This window comes from Crocodylus porosus, unplaced genomic scaffold, assembly GCF_001723895.1.
Source record: "Crocodylus porosus isolate Cpor-Errol unplaced genomic scaffold, CroPor_comp1, whole genome shotgun sequence".
In the NCBI taxonomy this organism is placed as follows: Eukaryota; Metazoa; Chordata; order Crocodylia; family Crocodylidae; genus Crocodylus; species Crocodylus porosus.
In genome coordinates, this window is record NW_017728931.1 from 71614788 (window position 1) to 71640264 (window position 25477).

Below are 25477 nucleotides of genomic sequence, written 5' to 3' on the forward strand. Positions count from 1 at the left end.
TAGTTGTCCACCGTAGGTGCTGATGTCAACTTGCAGGGACACGTAGCTCTCTTTGACATAGAGAGCTACACCTCTGCCCCTTTTGTCCACTCAATCCCTCCTGTACAGGATATAGCTATCTGTACCCATGGTCCAGTCATGGGTGGAGTTCCACCAGGTCTCCATTATCCCTATGACATCGTAATTGTTTGTGTTGAGCAGGAGGACAAGTTCTTCCTGTTCATTCCCCAAGCTCCTGGCATTGGTGTACAGGCATGCTAGTGTCCCCTTGGGGGCCTTTGCTTTGCCCGCAGCTTGTTCTAGGACTGGGCTCCCTTAAATGCCTTGGCCTCCTGGCTTTGCAAGGGTTGCTCAGTGGGCCAGCAGTGGCGGTAGTTCCCCCGTCCCCCAGCAGGCTTAGTTTAAAGCCCGGTGGAGCAGGTCAGCCAGTTTGGCTGAGAATAGCTTCCTCCCCAGTGGAGAGAGGTGGAAGCTGTCCCTTCCCAGCAGCTCACTGCCTCTCTCACCAAAGAGCAGACTGTGGTCATGGAAGCAGAAGCCTTTCCGATGACACCAGTGCTGCAGTCTTTGGTTCACTACCTGGATCCTCCTCTCCTACCTCAGCCCATAGCTCAAAACTGGAAGGACTGAGGAAAACACCACCTGTGCCCCCAACCCCTTAAGCCCCACTTCCAAATCCCTGTAGCGCTTCATGACCCATCTGGGAGGGTTCAGAGCATGTCATTGGTGCCCACATGGATAAGGAGCATAGGGTAGTGGTCAGTGGGCCGGAGGAGTTTAGGGATTTTCTCCGCAATGTCTTGGATATGGGATCCCGGGAAGCAGCAGATTTCCCGGGCCAAGGGGTCGGGTGGCATATTGCTCCCTCCCTCCCACTCAGGATGGAGTCTCCCAAGACAAACACTTTGCATTTTGTCTTAAGGAGAGCGGGGGTGGTAGCTACAGTTGAGCCTGTGTTGCTTGCAGGAGCTGGTAACTTAGCAGGCTCTGCTGGGGCTGCAAGAGGTTCATACCTGTTGTAAAGCTCCAACGGCGCAGAGACCTTGATGCGGCGGGCCTTTAGGCCCTTGACCACCTTGGTCTAACCTCTGGGCTGGACAGAATGGGAGGTCCCTGAGTCCTCCCTTGTCCTGGAGAGAGACCGTGGTCTACACTCCATCTCCCAAGGGAGAAGGGCCTGGCAGTAGGAGGCTATCTCCTGCTCACAGTCCCTGATGGCATGCAGACTCTGGACTCTGGCCTAGCACTCTTCCAGCTTGCGTGCCAGAGACCCCAAAAGGGAGCAGACCTCACAAGGGGAGGTGCCCATGTTCCTAGGCCCCAGAGCCTGAAAAAGTGACAGGCAACTCTCACAGCCAAGAGCCAGGGGCTCTGTCTGCATGCAGCCTGGAACCATGGGCTCCATCTGGGTGGAGGTCTCTGAGGTGCGGTGGGGGGCGGGGCTGCAGACCCCAAGGGGACCCTCAAGGTGCAGCACATGCCCATCTATGTCATGCCACAGGTGGGCTGGCTACAGCTGGGAATGCTTACCCAAGGGGGCGCACAGGCAGGGCCTCGGGCCCTCCTGCTCACCCTCCTGTGCAAACTCCATGCTAACTCACACACTGAGCAGACAAGCATGCCTGTTTGCGTACCTGGTTGTGCAGCTCCTTGGGGGGCTGGGCAAAGTAGGGGCCAGGGTGGCATGAGATCCTCCCCAGTTCCTACTTAGGTGCCTCCCTGCAGCTGAGCTGAGCTAGTCTTCTTCCCCATGGGCCCCGCTTACCTCCAGCTGCTGCTGGGGGTTGGCAGAGAGGCTCCATGGCAGTTGGGGTTGCTGGGGGGCTCCAGGATATGGGGGTGTGATGGGCTTTTCCCCGTGCATCTTGTGTTGCTACCTAAGCCTCTCTGGGTTTTTTTTCCTTTGGTGGGCCCTTTTAAATTATGTGCATGCGCAGTGGGCCTGCCTCTGGCACCTGTCTACTCCTGGGCAAGGGGGGGCCCTGCCTGCCTGGAGAGGGGTCAGTGACTACCCCCTCCTCTATTGATTAATTTATATAAGTTTTTAACCCAAAATACTTCAATTTCTGCAAGAACTGTGGGTAAACAAGATCTTACGGTGTTGCAGGGCACTTTAGGTGCCCAGCTCCTGTAAAGAGTGGGATGCTAGGGAAAGAGCCCTAGCAGTGAGTAGGGAGCCCCACTGTGGGTTACCAGAGCAACCAGAGTGAGCCAGTGGCACACGCCTGCCGCAGGTCAGCTGACATAAAGGGCAGGGGCTGGCTCACATATAAAAGTCCCAGGCCTGAGGCCAGGAGAGCAGTTCCCTGCCAGCCACCAAGAGGGAAGGAGATCACCCAGAGCAACCAAAGGGGAGAGGCCTGTCCATGGGAACCGCTTCTGTCACGTTTGAGGGATGAAGTATTCCCCGGTGGTGTGATTAATGTTATAGCTGGGTGGTTTGGATTTTATGTTATAGGCCAGGGGCTTGTTTTGTTTGCTATTTTGACTGGTGGCTTGGGTGAGGCTATTAGGAGGTGAAGGAGGCCTCATAGGGGACCCCAGTGCCAGAGAGGGCGTGGCATTGGCGGGGTGCACTGACCCCAAGCACCAGAGAGGGTGCAGAGCAAGACAGGGCTGCGGAGAGCTCAGGGAGGACAAGGGGGCCAAATTATCACAAGGCCCAGACCAGACAACGTCAATACCATTGGCGAGGCTTGGGCTGCGTTGTAGGAGCTGCAGATAGCACCCGCTGGCATAGAGGCAGTAAATGGGCAGCCTCCTGCTAATTAACATCAATTAATCAATTAACAACAAGGCATGGAAAGCGAGAAGGCGGGGACTGGCCCATAACAAGTGGGCGGGGTTACTAGTAGACAGACCCCAAAGAAGCACGCCTGTTACATATGGGCATGTAAAGCATGTAGCAGCATGCTGCCTTGATCTTGAGTGGAATCTCTAGGTACTACCCACAAGACATATCAGCTTGGTCTTAGACTGGTCAAGTTATTTAAAGAAGTCACTACTGGCACCTTTATCACATCCATCCTGGTGCAGCTAACCATACTATGATTACTTCCATCATTTCCTTCAAGTATACAGAAGCTATGGGAAAGCCTGAGACCATTTAAATATATATTAAAAGCTGAAATGTGTTTGTCAAATAAAACTGTTTCTCTAGAGTTACAAATTTTGTGAATGTACTCGAATTCCATGTCTCACTCCCTGCTTCACATTTAAACACAAGATACAAACAACTCCTTTAGTTTATTTTCCTATTGCCTAAAGGCATCAACAGTCACAACACACTTATTATAAGTGTGTGCTTCATTTATGAAAGGCATTGAAAAATTATTCTACTGCTATATTCAATTAATAAATAAAAATATGTGTAATTCTCTCAAGATTTCAGGCTTTTCTCTCACACTTCACTGTTGGGTGATACATATTCATATGGTATGCAATGTCACTTTGCATATGCATACATGCACAGGCTCTGAGGTTTCAAAGCACATCCGAAAAAAGATAAACATAAGAAATAATAAAGAACAGAGTGTTTTGGGAAGAGTTTTGGTACCCTATGGAAAAGGCTGAGCGCAAAAGGGTGAGTTAGGAGCAGAATTTGTTCAGTTAGTATCATGTTCATAAAGCAGAAGTTTGCAAAAAGAATTTGCAAGTGCCTTGCTTTCTCTGCCACTGAGTGTTAATTTATACAGTATATTCGATAAACAGCCTACTTCAGAGTCAATGCAAGATATTCAGACAGAAACAGTGGGAAATGTTTTCTGTCTTATTTGAGGATATCAGATACCAGGTTTAAAGATGCAGGAAATAACACAGTGCGTGGGATTATAAAATATATTTTTGTGCTTTAATTGAATCCCCATTTTATTCTCTTTCTGTTGTAACACTACAACTGATACATGATGAAATACTTAATGAACACAAATGGTTGTTATAAAAAGTAATTACATATCTCAGTGCTAACCATTTACTGTTAAATCACTGTGAGAATCATTTATATATTGTATGTATAGAAATACTATAAAGATGGAAAAGAATGATAAGATTATTACACTGCATTTTAGGTAAATGTATCTGCAGCAGGGATTAACATTTTATAAGCTGCCTCTCTTTCCCTCCCCTTCATCAGGTCTGCCTCAAATCTTGCAAAGGATTATTCTTTCCATAAACTAGATTCATGAAGCTTAACTCAAAGCTTCCCGTTCTCAAATCATCAGTAAAATCATCTACTTTACACTAATGAGCACTCCCTTCTTTGAACTAGGAAAAAAAAGACAGTTGCCAAGCAACAAGAATGACATCAGCAATGGGTAACATTTTCACACAAACATATAAACTGGGGGTGCTGTCACATCTCTCGTTCACACAGCATTATATTTAACTCAATGTTTCACAACCCCCCCTCAATTCTTCTATCTAGTGCATCCTAAAAATAGCTCAGAGATGAACTCCATGACTGAAAATGATTTTTACAATTCCTTTGTTTCCAGTCATCAAAACTGCATAAGCAAAATTAAAAAGGGAGAAACATTTATAATGTTTATTCACATTACTGCAGTCCCTTGGCTGTATGTGAAATGAAAACTAGAAGTGATTTAGATTAAAAAGAATAGAGAAACTGAAGTCAGATGGAAACAGAAAAGCTTAATATATGCAAAGCTGATATAAAATGTCAGTGTAAGTGAGACAGAATGGATAAAATATATTAGAATACTGAATTATACAGAAGTGGTGACCACTGCAGGGAAAATGACGCAGCCACTATGAGAACAGAAAATCAGTAAACTGGTACAATTTAGAGAATAGAGGCCGTATATGTTTTACTGGAACAAACTCCAAGTATTCATGCCCAGCAGCCGTGAACAAATGTTTATCATTTCTAAATAGAAGAGCAAAAGGGATAAGAGGCTTTTTCCAGCCACCGCCTATTTTCTCTCAAGTCAGTGAACCTGTGTCATCTTTGCCACCTGGAGCACTTCCCAGAATGCAGAAGAGAACTGATAGCATATCAGTAAATAGCTGAAATACTCCTGGGATGAAACATCTTTGGAGAATATACAAGCCTCATATCCAGCAAGATGATGTGAAGGACCAGAAAGTGACTGCCATGGAACAACTACTATGACAAAACCGTGTAGCTGTAACAATTAATTCCAGCTGAGAAGGGCATCTTACAAAATAAATATAATCAATCCAATATTCTTCAATGCCCAGTAGAGAATTTTGAAAAAGGGTAAAAGAAAAAAAGACATTTATGCAGGAAAAAAATTCCTATTCTAGTTAAATTAAATGGACCAGATGCAGCTTAAATAATGGACTAAAATCCTCTGCATCAGAGAAAAAGCCTAAGAAATCCAATGAGGAAAAAAGATTAGAAGAGAAAGATAGATAAAGATGATCCCGAACAACTACAGGTGTCAGAAAGAACAAGGAGTCATAGTAGCCATTGGCTAGGTACAGAAATTCAAGAAGTCCAAGGCAGGATCTATTTAAATTATGTAGTTTTCTGTAAGAAACACAGTTTAGATCAACAGTGAACAGAACACCCTTTGGTGGGTGGAGAGAGAGGGGACACAAATCTTAGACCTGGTTCCACCATTTTTAAGCCAGTCTGTGCGTGCCGAACTTCTGTTCTGTTACAGGTATAAACAAGTTTTGTGTGACAAACTTCTGTTCTGTTATGGGTATAGACTGGTTTCTGATCACTTATACTGGTAAAAGTGTAATGTTTGTACCCGAGCAATTTAACTAAGGCACGCTACCAGCTAAAATACATGAAGGAGATGTTATGCTTTATTAACAAGGACACAGATAAAACATTACCACATTTTTAAATGAGGGCTGTGCAAATAATTGATTTTTCCATTTAGTGCCCGATTCAGAGTAAGGATTTGAACCAAGGTCTCCCACCTCTCAGGAGAGTACTCAGGCCATCAGATTATAGTTAGTGTTCTCAATCTCTTACTGAAGTTGTTCTACATGGCATCCATTTATCAGCAAGTAATTGTGGATATTGCTGCTATTCTACTGACTGGTGGTGCATTTTCTCTTGTAGCTGTAAAGACCAACGTTAGACTTGCAAGTTCTGCCATATTTGACACAGGTGTATGTGGCATTAGGGGCTACTGTACTGAGAGACTGTTTCCTTTGGTCACTTTTCTATTGTAATTTGAGTGACTATTTCTTGTCATGATGTTGGAGTCCATGATTGAGAAGGAAGCACCACTTTGTCCTGCCTCCTGCTAAGGTCTCTCAAAGGTTTGGGTCAATTCCAAAAGCCTTCATATCTTACTTGGTGATGCCTTTGAAGCACAATTTTGGGTGCCCTACACTCTTCTCTCCCCATCTGCAATTTGCCTGTACACAATGCCCTTCGGGATGCGCCCATCTTCCATTTTGGCTTTGGCGATGACCTCTCTGTTGGTGATTCTGTCTTGCCACTTGATGTCAAGGATATGCCATAGACAGCATAGATGGAAGCTGTGCAGCTTCTTTTCATGATGTGCATATGTTGACCATGTCTCACTGCTATACATAAGGACACTGAGAATGCAGGGTTTGTACACAAGCAGCTTAGTTTTGATTGTGAGTTTTGTATTGTTCCTGACTCACTGAAAGTGGTAGCTGCCTTTCCAGTGTGCACATTTGGCTCTTCATCCAGTGATAGGCTGTTGCTCAGAGGTGTGTTGTCAAGGCTGAAACATGGTGACTGACAAACACCCTGTACTAGAACCACAATTTTTTTGGTGCTGATTCTCAGGGCAAGCATAGGAGAGGCAATTCATGAGTATCTGTAGTTGGCCTTCTTCATAAGCAGTGAGTGCAACATCATCAGCAAAAAAGGAGCTCCCTAATAAGTGTCTCACTTTTGTCTTGGCCTCTAGACATGATAGATTGTAGAGTCTGATCTTGTGTGAAGGTATATGCCTTCCTCCACACCATCAAAAGCATAGTACAGCAGCATAGAAAAGAAGATCCCAAAGATCACAACCCTACTTCACTCCACTCTTCATCTCAGACCTGTTAGAGGTTGATCCATCAAAGATGAGTATTTGTAGTTGGCCTTCTTCATGGGCAGTGAGTAGAGCATCATCAGCAAAAAAGAAGCTGTGCCCTGACTGTTTTCATGGAAGGAGTGTATCATGCTAGTAATCTTGGGGGGCATCCAGTCTTTACCAGGACTTTGATCAAACCTGCTCTGCTAACAGTGACAGAGGCTGTTAGGTACAGTGGCTTATTTTGTTCTCTGCAGCTTTCTTGCAGGTGGTGTAAGGAAAATATCATGTCCACTGTTGATCTCCCTGCTCTGAATCTACGCTGTGATTCTGAGTAGACACAGTCAGCAAGTTGTTGCAAGCATTTCAAGACGACTTTGGCAAAAGCTATGCCTGTGACGCTGAAGAGAAAGATGTCCCTATACTTGTTGCAGTCACCCTTGTCTCCCTTGTTCTCATAGAAGGTGATGATGTTTACATCACACATGTCTTGGGGTACTTGGCCTTCCTTCCAGCAGGACACTAGGAGATGATGAAGATGTGGTAGCAGGCTAGCCTTCCTGCACTTGAGAATCTCAGCTGGGATGCCTTCCTCCCCTAGTGCTTTTCCGCTTGCTAGACAGTCTATGGCCTCGCTAAGTTCTTCGGAGTTCTTTGTCTAACTGTGCCAGTGCACTTAAGACTTGGAAGTTGATCCAGTGCCTCTTCTGAAATGTCTATTTCATGGCAGTAAAGCTCTAAATACCGTTTGACCCAGCATGACATCTGCTTATTCTTGTTAGTGATTTTTACTTTGCCATCGCAAGGCTTCAAGGGGGTGGACTTCAGTGACAGTTGGCCCAAGAGCTTTCTTCAGGCTGTCATACATAACTCACAACTGTCCTGTGTCTGAGGCAAACTGTATCGCTTGCCATAGTTCAGTCCAGTACTGGTTTGTGCAGTATCTCGCTTTCTTCCGTACCACTGCCCTGGAGTGGACTAAAGGCAGTCATCCAAGAAACAGCTACAGAAGTATTTGGGGGAAAAAAATGTAAATTCTTTTTGGTTTGAGGCACGCTTGGAAGAGATGCTACCACTTGTTGAAGCCAAGAACACAGCCTACCTGAAACACAACCAAAATCCAACAGAAAATTCCAAGGACAAGATGAAGTTATTTGATTCTGTATATAAAGAAAATGATTCATGCAGGGTCTAGCAGGGTGTTCTGTACGAGTGACCTACCTATCAAAAACATGATTTTTTGCTCTCTTTATCTGATCCAGTATATATTTAAGTATTTTATTTAAAAAAGGAAAGCAGCATCAGTAGGAAAGGGACAGAGTAACATCAAAGCACTGTATAACCTGATAGAAAGATATCTCTCCTGGGACAGAGATACGGGACAGAAAAAACACAAAAAAGAATGTTCCAGTTCTATTAAAATGCAATGGTATGTTACCCCTATAGTTATATCACTTGTTGTAACAGAAAAGTTACCAGAGCTACCAATCCCAGAGCTCAAGGAATAAACTGAACACCAGGATTCCGAAAAGAGCTCCACATTCAAGACAACTGCACAGACAGATGCACTACAAAATTTTGGTTTTGTTCTTTTTTTCTCTGAAACAAGCTTCTCAGAAGCATCTTTTTGTGTAAAGTTCCATATTTGTCCTAGCTATGCCTGTGACCATGCTGTGTGGGTCTACTTGCTCTTTCAACAGGATTTAAGGGTTTATTTTTTGAATTAAGATCACAATTTCCCTCTTCTATCCCTGAAAGAATGTCTCAGAAAAGTTCAGCTTTGCAACTCATTCTGTTCGGTGCCCCATGTATTCCATTATTCCAGTTGTGAATTCTACCGAAAGTTGTGCTCCAGTGTCTCAGCTTTAATCTTACATGCCTCCAAACTTCATGGTTAAAAAGAAAACCTTGAAAAGGTCAACTGAGTGATACCTAGGTTTAACCGAAAATATCCAGTTGAAGGTATATGTTCTCTCATTCATCCCAGTTTGGGCCTGAAACGCTTTAATAATATAATAATAATTACATATACACAACTATATAATTTACCTGTACTGAGGGAGTCAATTGACTTCATGGTTCATTATAATCTACCCTAAACTTCCCTTCTAAAGTCTTGATTCCAAAGGTGTTTAACAATTCTCTCTCCTTTTTAACGGTCTTGGTGTTTTTAACTCATTTCAATGAAGTTATATTTGTTTTTGCTTCAAACTTAAACTGGATACAGGCAGTCCTCGACTTACGACTTCTCAATTTATGACAAATGGCGTTAAGATGTTTATAAATTGATACTCTGTTTCAACCTTTCAATGTGGGTTTCAACTTTACCATGCTGGATACAGCTGTGTCAGGCTGAAAACTCTGATGTGGTGGAAGCGGAGCAGGGAGGGAGCGGGGATCAAGGCTCTCCACAGTGAGGGAGGGGCTGGGGCTGGGGCCCCCCATGGTAAGGGAGGGACTGGGGCCGCTCATCCAGGAGGTGATGGGGTGTGTGCCCCCCAATTCTGCATGGGGCAGGATGGACAGGGCTACACCGGGAGCAGGGGCTATGCCCTCCCACCGCTCACCCAGCCGAGGCAGGACAGGTGCTGCACAGAGCCATCATGCTGCCCCCAGATGAGCAGCACACAGCTGTGGATGCTGGGTCCCCACTCCTGGACGAGGCCTGGCTCCGTCCCATGCCCACCCTGCCCCAGCAGGGCACAGGGGGCTGCGTGCCTCCAAATCAGGGGGGGCCGGGGTGGGCAGTGGAGTGGAGGCTATGGGAGGCTGCACCACCCAAAATTTGCCATAACCCCCCATAGGCTCTGCTGCCTGGCTGGAGCATAGCCCCAGCCCCGCCTTGATCCGGGAGCACATGCCTTCCCTATGCCCTACTGCCGCTCACCCAGTTGGGGCAGGGCAGGCATAGGATGGAGCCACAGCTCATCCAAGAGTGGGGTCGGCCCCAGCTGGACAAGCAGTAGGAGGTCATAGCCCTCACTCCCAGCATAGCCCCTGTGCAGATTCAGGGGCGCCCCCCCACCCCCATGTCCTTCAGGACAAGTGGCCCCAGCCCCTCGCTCACTGTGAAGGGAGTCCTTGATCTGCCCCCCACCACCTCTTACCTTCCCCCTCCCCTCCCATCAGACCAACCTTACCAGCTGGATGCACAGGCAGATTAATACATGGGCCAGCAGGGGCCAGGGACTCCTGCCAAACAGTGGCCTCTGGATGCCTAGGTTTCCCCCTGGATGACTGGGGACCCACTGATACCTGGGTTCAGTGTAGCCAGGTATATGATTATTACTCTTCAATTCTGACCCAGTTCTCAATCCCTCACTGGTGAGTTAAAATGAACAATGTAAAACAAATAATAAGATTTATTTGCATCATACTCAGAGAAATATGCATATAAGTATGCAAATAAAGTCATCTTCTTATTTATTTTATATTGCTCACCACCGTTATTCAGCAATGACTGAGTGAGGACTGGGTCACACATACCTACAGTGGCAGCACCAGAAAGTGAAGAGCCCCTCTCCCTGATGGAGCCCAACTCCTGAGTCGGTGGGGGGCAGCTCCCCCTACCCGAATCTTCTTCTTTCCCAGGACCCCCCAAAAATCTGCCTCTACCCCTAACACATTATTAAAGCATAACGTTTATTTTTAGCTGGAGAAAATTATGTCTGGTTTTGATGTCTTGATGATACCTCTGTACCCTCTTTTCCAAATTCTGCCCATGGCTGAATCCAGCTATATGCTTCATCTTTTCTGGTATGCTTGGGAGCAGAAGGTTCTGGGACAGGTTGCATGTGCCAGAGACCTAAGGGGAACCTGAGCCTGGAAAGCAACATAAAAACCCCATCCTCACAAATTATCATAATCAAAAGTAATTCATTAACAGGCATAATACTAATGAATATTTCAACAATTAACATTGGGGAAAACTGTGTTTATAGAATCCTAGTGCAATTACTTCCCAGTCTGTGACTGATGCTCCTAGGTGCTACTGCAATATTAATAAGAAGAATGAGTTTTTATAAAGACAATAGGAAGGAATGTGCCATGGTAACAGGGTTTTGCCACAGAATTTTGAGTGTTTCTAGTAGGGAATTCTGTCCCATTGTGTTTCAGAGTACCTAAAATACCAGCTACAGAATGAATATTGTGCCTACCTTCTGATCAACCTTACTGCAACAAGTATTAAGATTTCTGTCTTGATACCAACTGCTCAAACTGCTTTTATGTACTTTATTTGACAGAGATCATTTCTACAAAAGCACAATTCAAGGCTATGTACTATTCTTTTCCACACTATCTGTTAATGACCTGCAGACTGATGGCTTGTCTACATGAAAACACTCAGAAAAAATTAAAGGCAAATTGACTAAAGAAATGTGCATAATTTTACGATTATTAAAACCATATACAGGTGTTCTTGTGACCTGTCCCTTTAGCTGAAGGAAGGTTAGGTTACAGTAGTAGACAACAACTTTACCACTGAATGAAAGCATTCATAGAATTTTAAACAAAAGCATGTGATTTTCTTTAGATCAAGCTTGCTGAATTTTCATCTTTGGTGGATTCACCCCAGTTTTCCCAAGTGTCTCCATAAAGACAAAGTGCTGATACTGCATTTGTACTTGGTGAGGTCCCTCTGAGACACATAAACAGGCCTCCTTTTATTTCTTATAATTAACATAAAACATATCTTAGGTGCTAAACCTTTTCTTTTGCAGACAGAAAAAACACTGTGGAATTTCATTTTATTTCTTTGTGCTACACACACTGCATAACTAATATCTCTATGCAGAGGAGGATGCTTAATGCAAGCTTTCACAACCTTCACTGGTTCAATTACCCCACCACCCCCTCACTGCTATAACAATTGTATTTTCCTACTAAATTTCAAGATTGAGCTCTGGGTAGGGGTAAACCATTCTTAGAGAGTTTCCTTACATAACTATGCCAAAGAAATAGAGCTATCCTTGAAGAACTTCATAACTCAGGTACTATTCTTGATTTCTTTTTTAATAAATTTGTTTAATGTTTTTTCCCCCCAAAGGATTTTAATAATTCTTATTTGGAATACTGAACTAGAATTACCTAGGAGTGACATATTATCTTTTACAACATCAGTATACTAGGCTTGAAAAGTTATTTTCTATTTCAAATCAGTTAGACATAAGAAAACTGCAAAAAGTATGTATACATAACAAGAAATTTAGTCTTGATTTATGGGAACTTTTGACTCACAAGTTTGTTCCACTCCAGCAGAACTTTCAGAGAGTAATCATGGAGAAATACATTCCTGTAAAAGAGGACTCCCTCAAGGATTCATCTATTCCGTATTTCATTCCATGGTTGCACAGTCCCATTAGTGTTCAATGTGTTACTGACACCCAGGTTACAAAATGCCTTACCTTGTATCTCGTAGAAACTGGCCTGTGAACAATGAACTGGTGGAAACTCGGTCTAAGAATAACATTAGTGAACCAGGCAGATCCAAGGAACAAACAGAAGACAAAGATTACCAGTATATGTGCCCATATAACTCAGAGTCTAAAGTCTACCATCTATTACTTAAATTTGCAGTTTACTGGCGCTTGATACTATAATCCACTGATGGATGCTGGTGAGTATCCTAGCTTCTATTTCTTTTGAATGCTGACCTTACTGTAATGGTTTGAACTCTGATATTACATTACTGCAAGATGCTATCTCTCTGACTATGCTTTACATAATGTTGGAAACTGAAAGATATGGCAGCTGTAAGTGTGTGACACCCAATATTCAACCTGCAGTTGCTGAGCTTGGAGAGTATAGTTACGCATATTGACCTATAATGTCTTAGGCAAGATTCCAGCCATTTTTCTCCATATAACATTATTATACTTGCTACCAGCAAGTACAAGGCTTCACTCTGTACTGGTTTTGAAGAGTAGGAGCTGGTCATAGGAAGGGGCTGGAAGGGACTCCACAAGATCTTCTAGTTCAGTCCTGCTCAAGACAAGATCATCCCTGACTAAACAATCTCAGGCAAGTGTTTGTCCATCCTGCTCTTGACAATTCAAGGGATGGAGGTTTGCAACTTCTCAAGGTAACCTGTTCCAGTGCTTCATTACCCTCACAGTAAAAAAACTCCCCTTAATCTAAAACCAAAATTTCCCTTGCTGCAGCATGAGGCCATTGCTTCTAGTTCTGTCCCCTACAGCCACAGAGGCAAACCCATCTCTGTCCTCTCTATACATCACCCTTCTGGTATTTTAAAACCTATCAAATTCTCCTGCAGTCTTCTCCAGACTAAACAGTGACAGGCTTTCCACAAGAGCCTTTCTTTGATTCCCCTTGGGCAATTCACTTCCCTCAAGACTCTAAAACAAAGCCAAATCTGTTAGCCATGTGAACACTTGGCAAACCAGAGTCTTTTCCCAGACATTTACAGCACACTGAGGGCTGCGATGTGTACAATAGAGCTTGAAAAATGTGGCTGCAGAGATTTTTTTTTAGCTGTCTGTTTCTTTGTTTAATAATCCCCATTTCGACTTTGGAAAGGCTACTGCATTTATCTGTCTATTTTCATTCATTCATTCATTCATTCATTGTCAACATACGGCAAAGACTAGACACTTTCTACGTATTTTAATGTTTTAAGTAAGTATACAAACTTAAGTATCTATTTTGTTTTTACTTTTTCTCTCTCTCCTTTCATACTTTCCTATTTCTATTTTTCTTCTGCCTCTCAGGGTTAGTCTTCCCTTAGATTCATTTCCTATCCCTCATAACAGCTCAAATGCTTCTTAACTCAGTGTACCTAATTTCTTGCCTCATCTTTCCCTTCCATATTCACAATTCAAGCCAGGAAGATAGAAAGTCTCCCTGAGCCCTCCAAAAATTGCTAGTCTCATTATTGCCACTTCCTGCCTCCCCCCTCACAATTTTAATCTCAGATAAGAGAAAGCAAGGGGAAAAATGATTAAGCTACAGTTGCACAGGTAAGTCTGACACTATTTGGTCTGGAATCACAATGCCACTTCCTCCCACGGTGTCTCTCAAGAGAAGTTTCCTCTGGCACAGGTCTGCCTGGGAACAGTACTTAAAAAAAAATTAGATCCTGAAATCAGCAGGCAAATGGGCAAAAGATGCCAAAACAGCTCAAATTAGGACCCTCATGCATCTAAAGCAAGCTTTCAGCTTTGAGCGCAACTAAGCAATAATCCAAGGCTCATTTGTTACTTGAGTGCAATACACTCCTGAAAAACTTAACATTTTTGCAATTTTGAATGGGAGTCAACTGATAGAAACAATCTCATTTTAAAAGCCTATCAGCTGTAGACGAGATTTCGTAGCGAAAAAATGACCTTTTTTAATAACATTTCATGTTAGGAACGTATTCATGTATTGTGCTAATGAACAGTTCAAATCAAAACAGAGAGGGCGCAGATGTTCAGAACTGAAACATCTCTTGAATATACCTTATTGTTAAAATCAAAAGCAAAAAGCATGAAAGCAAAAAGCAAAGATAGACAACACTAGCAACTGTGCCATGGTTGACTGCCTTCATCGATAAATTGTTAGTATAAATTACACAAATAGAGTGGAGAAAGAACAGAGTAACATCACTGTCAACTGTATCCTCAGTTGGTTTCAAAATTAAGCAGTTAAATCTTTTAGAAAATTGTTGGCTTTAATCATCCCAAAAGGGTGGCAGGCCTAATTGGCATCACAGGTCGCATCCACACAAGTAAGGGCGTGCACGATTTTGTGCCACTATTTTGTGCCGCAGCGCACACCCCTGCCCATGTGCTTTACTACTCTGTGTGCTGGGAGGGGTGGGGGGTGACTGGGGCACAGTGCGGGGCTAGACAGCAGGCAGCCCCATGCTGAGGCACCCTGTGCCCCAGCCAGCCAGGGAATGGCACATGGAGATGAGGGAGCAGGCAGCCCTGGGCTGGTTGATCCTATCTCCATGTGCCTCATTAAAGGGGCTCCACAGTGGAGCCCCTGTACTGAGGTATGCAGAGACAGGGAAGCAGCCAGCCCAGAGCTGCCTGCTCCCCACCCCGTCTTGAGGCAGGCACAATGTGGTCCAGCCAGGCAGAGAGCAGCTGGCTGGGACGCAGGATGCCTCAGCATGGGGGCTCTGCGGTGCACAGAGATGGCAAAGCAGACAGCCCTGGGCTGTGTTTGACCCAGTGCATGCCACTTTGACATGCTTTGCACGACTCTCTTTTCAGGATTTTTTTTTTTTTTTTTTTTGCTACCAGGAAATTTGCCAGACACAGTTTAACCTGCAACACGTGTGGTTTGTGGTACCACAAAGAGGTTTGCAGCACCCAAACCACACGTGCCTGCACGTTTGGATCTAGCCACAGGGACTAGGGGTCAGAGGAATAAATTGCCTAGTTGGATTACCAGCACTGAGGATTACACATTGTTCTGGAAGGACAGGTATGGGGAAAAGGGAGGAAACATTGCCCTGTTTATCAAGAACACACATATTTGCTTGAAGATCCAAGTGGGGGGAACAAGTGGCAGATCTGTGACATATTTGATAAAGGGGGCATGAGGGAGCCTTACTGAGGATGGTAGAACCTGGATTTTTCATATAGGGATGGTTTGCAACCTGTTTAAATTTGCAATGGGTTGCCAAATTAAGAACAAAGTAAAAACTGCAGGTGATTGCTGCAGCTTTTACTTCACAGGGCACTGCTTCTCCACTCAGCAGGAACAGTCCTCCACAGCTGAATAGAAAAGCGATACCCATTAAAAAAAAATGTTGCAGCAAACAGCTGGAGCATTTCAGTGGTCCCACACAGCCTAAGACGGTCTGCATCCCAGATAGTTCAGAAACCCTTATCTTTGCAATGGCATAAGGAACCTAACTGCATGAAGAATCCACTTCTGCTATAAAAACTACCAGATTCAAAAGCAGTAGGATGAGCATACTTCAAGTTAGCAACAAATATATCTAAAATATATATGCTAGTAAATGGGAATTTTTATTTCCTCAGTCTCTGTTGGATGAAAAGTACAGCAAAAATATAAAATCTATCAAGTTCTAAATGTAAAGAACGACTTTCTGTTTCAGAAAGTTTAGGAGATAGCTAGGGAGGTGATTTATTTTGGACACTGTTCTGGCTGAAAAGGAAGAATTGTTTGCAAACATGAAGATATTAGAAAATTTGGGAGAAAACAATAATGATCTAATAGAATTCATGATTCTAACAGAGAGGCATGACAACAGAAAAATAAAGAAGATTTCAACTTACTTAGAGAAACAGTCCCATAAAAAGCATCTTAAAGGGTGAGAAAAGGGTGAGGGGGGAGTCCAGGAAGACTGACAAATGCAATCTGACACCAAGAAAGAGAGAGAAATATAAACAAAGAGGAGTAAATGATGCAGATTATAGGTTAAACACATACTGGAGAACTGATTTAAATCAACAGAATCAGACCAAATTCCCTGGGGGTGCTAACAAAGTGGTTTAAGAAATCTCAGATTATCATCCACGTGACTTCAACACCTGGGAAGTTACTGGAAGTAAATTACATAGCAATCAATTCATAAGTGTCTGGAGGATGAAGGGGTGATCAATAGCAGCTAGAATGGACTGGTTAAGGGCAAGTCATGCCAAACTTGATTTCCTTCTCTAATAGGCTAACTAATTTGATAGATAAGGAGAATGCAGTAAACATACAATACCTAAACTAATACTTTTTAAACTGTCCCATATTCTGCTCTCATATGTAAACTAGAAAAATATGGATTAGATAGAATTACCAGCAATAGGTTGATCCATGATTGGTTAAATGAATGCAAGAAGAGAAAAACTATAAATGGATTGATGTGAAACAGGCAGAAAGTCTCAACTAGCATGCTGCAGGGATCTATTCTGGATCCAGTGCTGTTAGCATTATTATTAATTACTTGAATGCAAGGATAGAAAGTATATTAATCTATTTTGAAAACAACACAGAAGTGATAGAGGTTGCAAACACTTTGGAGGATTGAATTAAAACTCAAAAGGATATTAATAAATTGAAGAGCTGAGCTACAGACATCAAAGTGAAATTCAAGACAGACAAGAATAACGTGCTACGCATAGGGAACAAAAACTAAACTCATCATTACAGAATTGAGGATAAATGGCTTGACAGTAATGTAGCCAACTGAATATTACAAGTTCAATGGTGATACTGTTGCAAAAAAAGCAAATTAAATTTTGAATTGCTTTACCAAAGCATTGCATGAAAGACAGGAAATAAAAGTACTAATATGCTCAACACTGGTTAGATGGCAGCTGGAGCAACGTGCCCATTTTAGGAACCATATTTTAAGGAGAATATAGGCAACTGGAATGTAGCTGGAATGGAAGCTGTATGAAGAAAGGCTGAAGTAACTAGGTACAGAAGTGAAAGAGGTTGCAAACACTTTGGAGGTTGCAGACACTTAGTCACCTTCTCTAGTTTGGAGAGAAGGTGACTAAGTAGGGATGTGATAAGTTTTCATCCTAAAAAAGAAGAAAAAGTGTTCTCCCATGTCAAAGATAGGACAAAAGCAATGGGTTTAAACTGCAGCAGGGCAGTTATAGACAAAATCTCTGAGAAACTCTCTAACCAAAAGAACAGTAAGATTATTCATTGAATAAGCTGCATACAGAAATTGCTAGATCTCCTTCACTGGATGTTTTCAAGAAAAAGCTGGACAGATAGGGATAGTTCAGAGACAGAAAACACTGTGATATATTCAGGACTCTGAGCTAAATGACTTTCTAGATACTAGGGGTGTGCAAAGTGAGCTGTATTCTATTCGGATTTGGCATGATTTCGGGGACAGTGATTCGATTTGTTGATTCGGATCACTGCCCTGATTTGATTAGGCTGAAACTATCTCAAGATTCGATGCTGATTCAGAGAATCAGTGATTCAGCTATAGACAGAGCTTTAAATGTTTTTTCTACATACATTGAGGTACCAGGCATGGCTCATGAATGATGAAATGGTGGGGCAGATGGAGCATCCCAGCCCCCGCCCCGAGTGCTTGGCAGCAGACCCGGAAGTGGCCAGAAATACTGGTTTATTGCCAGGTCTGCCATCGAGCATGCCAGGAACACCCCACCCCATGGCTTCCTGGCTCAGCGATTGGCTGTGGGGGGACCCCCCAGACCCAGAAGGCACTACTCACCAAGCTGGGGGGTGGGAGAGGGGTGGGCCCCCTATATGCTCCCCAGCGGACCCAAAAGTGGGCCAGAATGCTTCTGATCCACTTCTGAGTCTGCTACTGAGCACACTGGGGACCCCCCTGACGCTCCTGTGGGGTGCTCCACCTGCCCCATCATCTCAGCATTCATGAGCTCCCTGGTACCTTGAAGTATGTAGAAAAAACATATAAAGCTGTGTCTATGGCCAAATTGTCAAATCTCTCCAAATTGATTCAAAGGGTTCTGACTCGATTTGCAGACTTATTAAAGAATCTCCTGATTTGATTCAGATTTGGTGATTCGGCCACCAAATCAAACTGAATAGAATCAGCAACAAAAGCTTTGCACAGCCCTACTTTCAACCCTAAGATACTTTGATTCACCCCTGGGATCCATCTGGGAAGCAACAAGCAACAGCTAACCAGAATCTTTCATTAATGGGCTGTTATCTTTCATTAAAAAAAAAAAACTGAGCCAAAAGTATCCTTGATGGCTTTAGACAAATCTCCTGCCAAGCCTCAAAACTGGTTTAAAGGATGGGAACTACAAGTATTTGATTAAAAAGGTATAATGATGGGGGGAGAGGGGGCTGTATTTAACAAGACAAGTCAAAGGGAACTAGATTAAAGACCACTGTGTGCACACACAGAAGGAAGCTTGGCTTTCAACAGAATAAGAGTTTCTTCTTGTAACTTAAGTCCTTCCAAATATTGCATCATTACTGGTCTGTGAGCATTTTCTTCTGCAGCTCCTACCATTGGGACCAGTTGTCCTGGTCTCTCTGCCTAATCAACTCTTTGTCTATTTTTAAACCTAACCAAAAAGGTATTTTTTCTTCCAACCTTCAGACAGAAGGACCACAAAATAATCTTTAATGTTATTTAATTTGTAACATGCTTTACAGATATATGTATGAAAATTGGTAAAAAAAAAAAGACTGTTTTATATTGCTTTGTCATTAGTAACAAACTGACACAGCTTTTTTAAGTCCAGATACTGTGGCATGCTGAGTATCCACAACCCCCTACGAACACAAAAGAGGTGGACTCAGAATTCTAACAGCAACTTACAGGATGCAGGCCCAAAAAACTGAACTGTTCCCAAAAGGACTGCCAGTAGTTCATCATTACTATGAAACTGTATACCTCTTTGCTACTCGTACAAATGTATTTTGAAACACAGGGGTATAAGACCTTTCTAGTACCTGTTTATTTACAGCAGTGAAACAGCATTTCCTAAGATATGCTGTCCTGCTCCAAATCTCATTCTGTCTAACACACTTGAAGGGATCTCTGGAGGACATAAAATAATAACAAATGTAATGTAATTAAGTCTTATTACTACAGGAATCAATAAGTTTTCACAACTATGCCAATCTCCTTATTAAAATGTTCTTCGAAGTGACAGAGATGCATAGGATTGTAATCAAATTTCTCTAAACTTTAGAAAATCACAACAGAACACATTCTCATGAAGGTCAGTCTCCTACAAGGGACCTCACAGGTTTTTCCTCAGATCTTAGTGAGCTTTTTCCTTAAGCCTGATGTATTAGTTGCATATAACTGTACCAGTTACACTGATACCCATCAAAAGTGACAATTAGTTTTAATTTTATTTTCTAAATTTCTCCCCCAATATTATCAAGGTTGCAAAGAGTGTGTGTGGGGGGGCAATATGAATATTATAACACTGATTTTTATCATCTTACAGGTAACTGCTGTCATTTTAATGACAATTTCACACCAGAACTGAACTCTTTATATAAATAAGCTTCAAGTCCATTAAGACTTATTTTATTATATATATGTTAAATCAGGGCTAAAGAAGGATACCTATGCTATGAAACTGTTGTTTTTAAACTATGCTTTTTGTCTCATGGCCAATCCAATCCCTGTTTTGGAAATGGCAAAAAGCTTTCTCCCACTGATACCTATGAAGCTCTCTCTAATCCAACAGTGACAGACAGACAAGATACAATACTGGAACAAAGCAAGTATAAGGCTTTTCTAATGTGCTTATTCATCTCTTCAATCTTTTTAATATACAGAACAGATGAAGTCTTGCCAATAGTGATATTATAAGAAGACGATGCTATTCACAGTAAGGAAAACAAACTGTTCAGCAAAGGCTAGAGACAGAGACAAGTAAAATTTGTGAAACAATGTTGCACATGCTTTGGTGCTTTGATTCTTTTCCATTGTGATCTTATGGTCTAATCTAGTTCTTCTGAAATAAATGAGAGACATTCTATGGGAACGGTTTTAAACGAGAATTTGGTTGGGTCCATGTAGAGTAAGATCAGACTGAGGAGTATACTCTGCACTATATCTTACAGTTTTTTTTAAGAGACTGCAGAGCATGTAATGCAAACCTTTAAAAAATTCTAAAATATCAAATTTTGTGTGAGAAAATATGCTCAAACATACCAAAAATAATTACACATATAAAATGTAACATGATGATAATGTTGTTAAACTTTTTAAATATGAGTGTCAGAAAACAAGCTGAATTTTTGGTATTTGTGTGAAAATATGTGGAAATCATCATCTATATGTAGATAAGTCACTGCTTCAGTCCCATTCAATATGGCTACATACAGACAGTCAAAATGTCAGAGGTTAACTCGAGTCAACCTTTACAGGTTAGTCTAAGCTGTGTAGACTGAACCAAGAAGCAAGTGATTAGTAATAGTAACCTGATCCATTAGTAATAACTGTTTTTCAGATTCAGGCTTCATCTCCATAAAGCTCACTGGAAAAAAGACTTGTTTAAGCAGTAATACAAAATACTCACCAGTTTGCCACCAGTGATCCAAGACTGGAACCTTGAAGACTTTTTTTGACCATTCTAAAGTCTCCACATCACAGTGCTCACCAGCTACAAATAATGTTCTCAACCTAAACAAAAGTAGAGGTGCATGTGTTAATTCATGACAGGGGAAAGACAAGCACCAATGGAACTATTTCTCTATAAACTTAAAAAACATGTGTTGCATGCTCAAGATGTTGAGGGTGAGATGTTGTGTCTCCTGTAGTATCATCAGGAGATGATACTTCCGAAGTATCTTCGGAAGATGTTGTGTCTCCTGAAGTATCATCTTACTGAATTGTGATTAAAGTCCCAGGGAGATTGATTTATTGTGCTATTTAATATATCGCAGAAAAGAAGCCTCATTTTTAAAAATGTGAAAGTTTACATATACAAGAACCAGCACAATAGTATATCAAAGGAAATAATACTTTAATGTAAAATCTGTTACTTTTAAAATATGTACAGTACAAAAGCTGGGTACACTGTCAATAGACACAAAAATAAGGGCAGAAAAAAAAGGGCAGAAAAAGGTACCAGAGCTAATAATAAAAGAAAAACCATTACACAGAGATTAACCTGTTTTATGGAGACCTGGACCCTCTTTATAGTGTTCCGTTATAAGATTGATTTTTAATAATTTTCTAACTTTAAGTCACCCTTCTCTGTGGCACTTGAAAACAGGATTTATAAATAACTGCTGAAGCTAAATCCATTCCAACACAACAAGTATTTATGAATAATCTTTAAGCAGATCTTCTAAGTTCTATATGTATGCAATAAAAATGCAATACTTTAAAAAATATTAAATTTTGTAACATGAGTGTGCTACATATCTGTCTAAGGCAACTTACCGATATCCATACAATAATATAACATATACAAAAGATAACATATAGTATTAGGTACCTGACTTGCAACCTAATACCCAATGGGTATATGCCCATTGACCACTTAGTGTTTGTTATATGTGCTTGATACTATAGCATGTGTTCGATTCAGTTTTTGATGGTTCTTATGTAGCAAGATTTCACAGAAGTAGACACACCTTTTGACAGCAATGACAGATGCTATTTGTATTTTTTTAACTGATTAAATTAGACAGTGCTATATAACTGGGTATTAAACCGACAGAGTCTTTAACATCATCATGCTTTACCATATGCTTTGTCACAATTTATCATCCCTCATTAGGCATTACAAATTCATCTCATTCCCCTTTCAGTACGGTAAGATCATGAAGACAAACTGAAAAGGAGGCTTTTTTTGTTCTTCTTTTAAGCACATATAGTTCAAAATATTTAGGCTCCAAAATATAGAACCAAGTTAATTAGTGCAAACTATTTCTGAGTCTTTTAATGCTCAAAGAAGTAACTTCATTTATAAGCAGAGTCCCACTGACCTGTCATAAATTATGATAATTTCTAATTTCCTTGTGAATAATCATAGAAATGAAGGACTGGAAGGGACCCGTAAGATCATCAATTCCAGTCCCTTGCCATGGGCAGGAAGTTATTGGGCTCAAACGAGCTCAACAAGGTGCTTATCCGGCCTCATCTTTAACACATCCAAGGATGGTGATGGCACCACCTCTGCTGGGAGTGTGTTCCAAATTCTGGTAATCCCTACAGAGAAAAAGTTTTTTCTTATGTCCAGCTTAAATTTTCCCTCGGTTAGCTCATGCCCATTGGTCCTCATCCTCCCTCGAGGTGCCTTTCTCAAGAGTAGCTCCCCTAGATCTTGATGCTTACCTCTAACATACTTGTAGGCAGCTATCAAGTAACTTCTCAGTCTTCTCTTATTCAGACTGAACAGGCCCAGTTCCCAGAGTCTGTTCTCATAGGGCTTATTCTCCAGGCCCCTAAATCATGTGGGTGGCCCTTCTTTGTACCCTCTCAAGCTTATCCACATCCTTCCTGAAATTTGGTACCCAGAACTGAACACAGTACTCCAGCTGCAGCCTCACCAACACTGAACAGAGAGGGAGAAGCACCTCTCTGGATCTACTGGCAACACATCGGCTGATGCACGCCAGGGTTCTACTTGCCCTGCTGGTGAACTCATCACACTGTTGTGGCTCATGTTCATCTTCTGGTTGATTGCGACCCCCAGGTCCCGTTCAGGTGCTGTGCCAGCCAGTGGACCACTACCCATCATGTAGTTATGGTGAAGGTTCTTCCTACCCAGGTGAAGAACCCTACACTTCTCCCTGTTAAACCTCATCTAATTCCATTTGCCCATAAAACCAGTAAAAACCCAAAATGTACAAACCTCTTTTCATTTGCAGGCTTTTATACCCCATATCTCTCCATGGATACCAAGTACATAGGAACAAAGGCCTAAGAGGTGGCTTGGCCCATCAAGTCTATTTCCCTGCATTTGAAGTCAACTATGTATCCAAAGAGTCCTAATAATTGTTTACTCTAATTCCTCATACACAACAGCCGCTAAGTACATTACAAAGTCAAAAACATTCTACAATGTGCAACAGGTAAAGTGGAGAAAAGAGCACTACCAACACTGAAAGGGCAAAGAAGGAAACTGGTTAACATATGTCTTGATATGATCTAAGCAAGAGGATCATACTTCACACTACAGAAAAGCAAAACACCCCACAATCCTTACCAATCTGACCTTAATTAAAATTGGTTTCCTGATTTCAGATCTAGTGACCAGTTTGATCCTGAGTAGGAAAACAAGACCCTCTTAACCCAAGCACTACATTTTTTCGCTTATGTGTGCAAATACCAACAGACCCCAGGCAAAATTCCCACCTTTACCTGTGTCTAATATCTAGAGCTTCAAAGTTTAAAAACCTTCAGAAGCCTATAAAACATTAATGAAGAAAAGAAATTCTCTTCCTGGTCCCTGTAGATGTATCTACATGTGCAGTTAGCATATAACAATAAACTCTGGCACAGTTCACACCAGAGTTTATTGTTCCCAGGAGTACCATTTACATGTGCACCTGGGACAGCAGCATGTCGAGCTGGGTCAGAGCAGCCCCAGCTAGCAGGGAACCCAGGAGGTCAGACTGCCAGCCTGGGGCTGCTCCAATTCACCCCAACATGCTGTGGAGGGGATGGCTAGGGCACAAGGGTGCTGGGGCATAAGAGAGTGCCAGCAACCAATCCCTGCACTGTAGCACCCTTGTGCCCCAGCTAACCTGTCACCGTCTACACATGCATTTCGGTACACTGAACTCTGCTGTAGGATAGTATTTGTCCTGGAAAGCACAGTAATTAATTTACTGCGTCCTAATATGGACACATGTGAAGACACTGATGTTTTACAGAGGAGCTAATGAGACAACTCTGCAGTAAAGTGCATGTGTAGATGCACAATGTGACAATTACCTAAAGCTCTGAAGCATGGGATTACTAGGTAGTTATCATAAAAAGAAGTTACCTTTCAACTCCAGTATGAGGACTGCAAATATTCAAAGGATTATAGAATAAATCAGTGATTATCCTATAACACAGTAATTGGGGGGGTGGGAAATTATGATCATTCCACCCACCTCCAGGAAAAATCACAAGAGTATCAATTTAGATTCACTAAGATATAAATACATTAAATAACTAAATATCCAAGGATAGTTGCATGGACTCAACAGAACACTTGTGTGAATAAAATTATTGATGTGCATGTTTGCGGAAGTAGACCCTCAATTATGACAAATAGTTTAAAATATTTGAAAGGTTTTTCTTTGTTTTTACTAATTCATTGTATCTGTTACTTATTTTGTAACAAAGGAAGCTTTTTGTTGAAGCATGTGTGTGTTGAGATTGAAACTTTTTTTTATTATTACCAAAGAATATGGATGGCTCTGCATACTGGTGTCATCATCTTCATATGTATCTTTAGATGGCGACTTATTTTATGTATTTCTTTAAATTATTTTAAAAGGAAATTAGAAATGTGTAAACTTTAACATATGTTCCTTTTAAGTACATTTACATTTGGTCCTGTTGGAGCAAAATATCAGTTGAATCAAAAATCTTTCCATGATAAAAACATAATGTATACAAACTGGTTTGTACTTTTAAAAGAAATAAATAGATCAATTGCAAAAGATCCATCAGAAAGCAACTTTTGCTTTCCAAAACGTCTCTCACTTGCAATTCTGTAATTCTCAATCACTTCATACTTATTTATAACCATTAAGGACTTCAATATTCCATAAGCCAGTGGTTCTTAATGTTTTTAAGTCAGTGCTCCATAACTTTTCTGAAGTTGGTCACACCCCAGCCACTGAGAACCACTGGCATACTGCCTTAGCTTACCAAGTAATTCCTTACTCAATAAGGAGTTTACTGGACTCTTTGGCTACAGACAGTAATTACACATCAGCCAGTATAAGTGATGGGAAACGGGTTCAGATGTGTAACACAACAGAAGTTCAGTGCATATAAACTGCTCTCAAAATGGCCAAAACCAATTTAAGATATACCTGGATGGATGTAGTAATCGAACTTAACTGAT

At 41.8% G+C, this 25477-nt stretch overlaps 1 protein-coding gene across 4 annotated transcripts in view; it reads right to left on the reverse strand.

The window, feature by feature from the left end:
* ACSS3 (acyl-CoA synthetase short-chain family member 3) overlaps nucleotides 1-25477 on the reverse strand; it is a 178383-nt gene that overhangs the window by 64529 nt on the left and 88377 nt on the right. For all 4 annotated transcript variants that reach the window (XR_002102507.1, XR_002102506.1, XM_019543148.1 and 1 more), the window contains one exon: nucleotides 20978-21081. Coding sequence is in view for 2 of the 4 variants with exons in the window: in XM_019543148.1 (XP_019398693.1) it covers nucleotides 20978-21081 (104 nt within the window). In the remaining 2 variants the exon portion in view is untranslated. The remainder of the gene's footprint in view (nucleotides 1-20977; nucleotides 21082-25477) is intronic.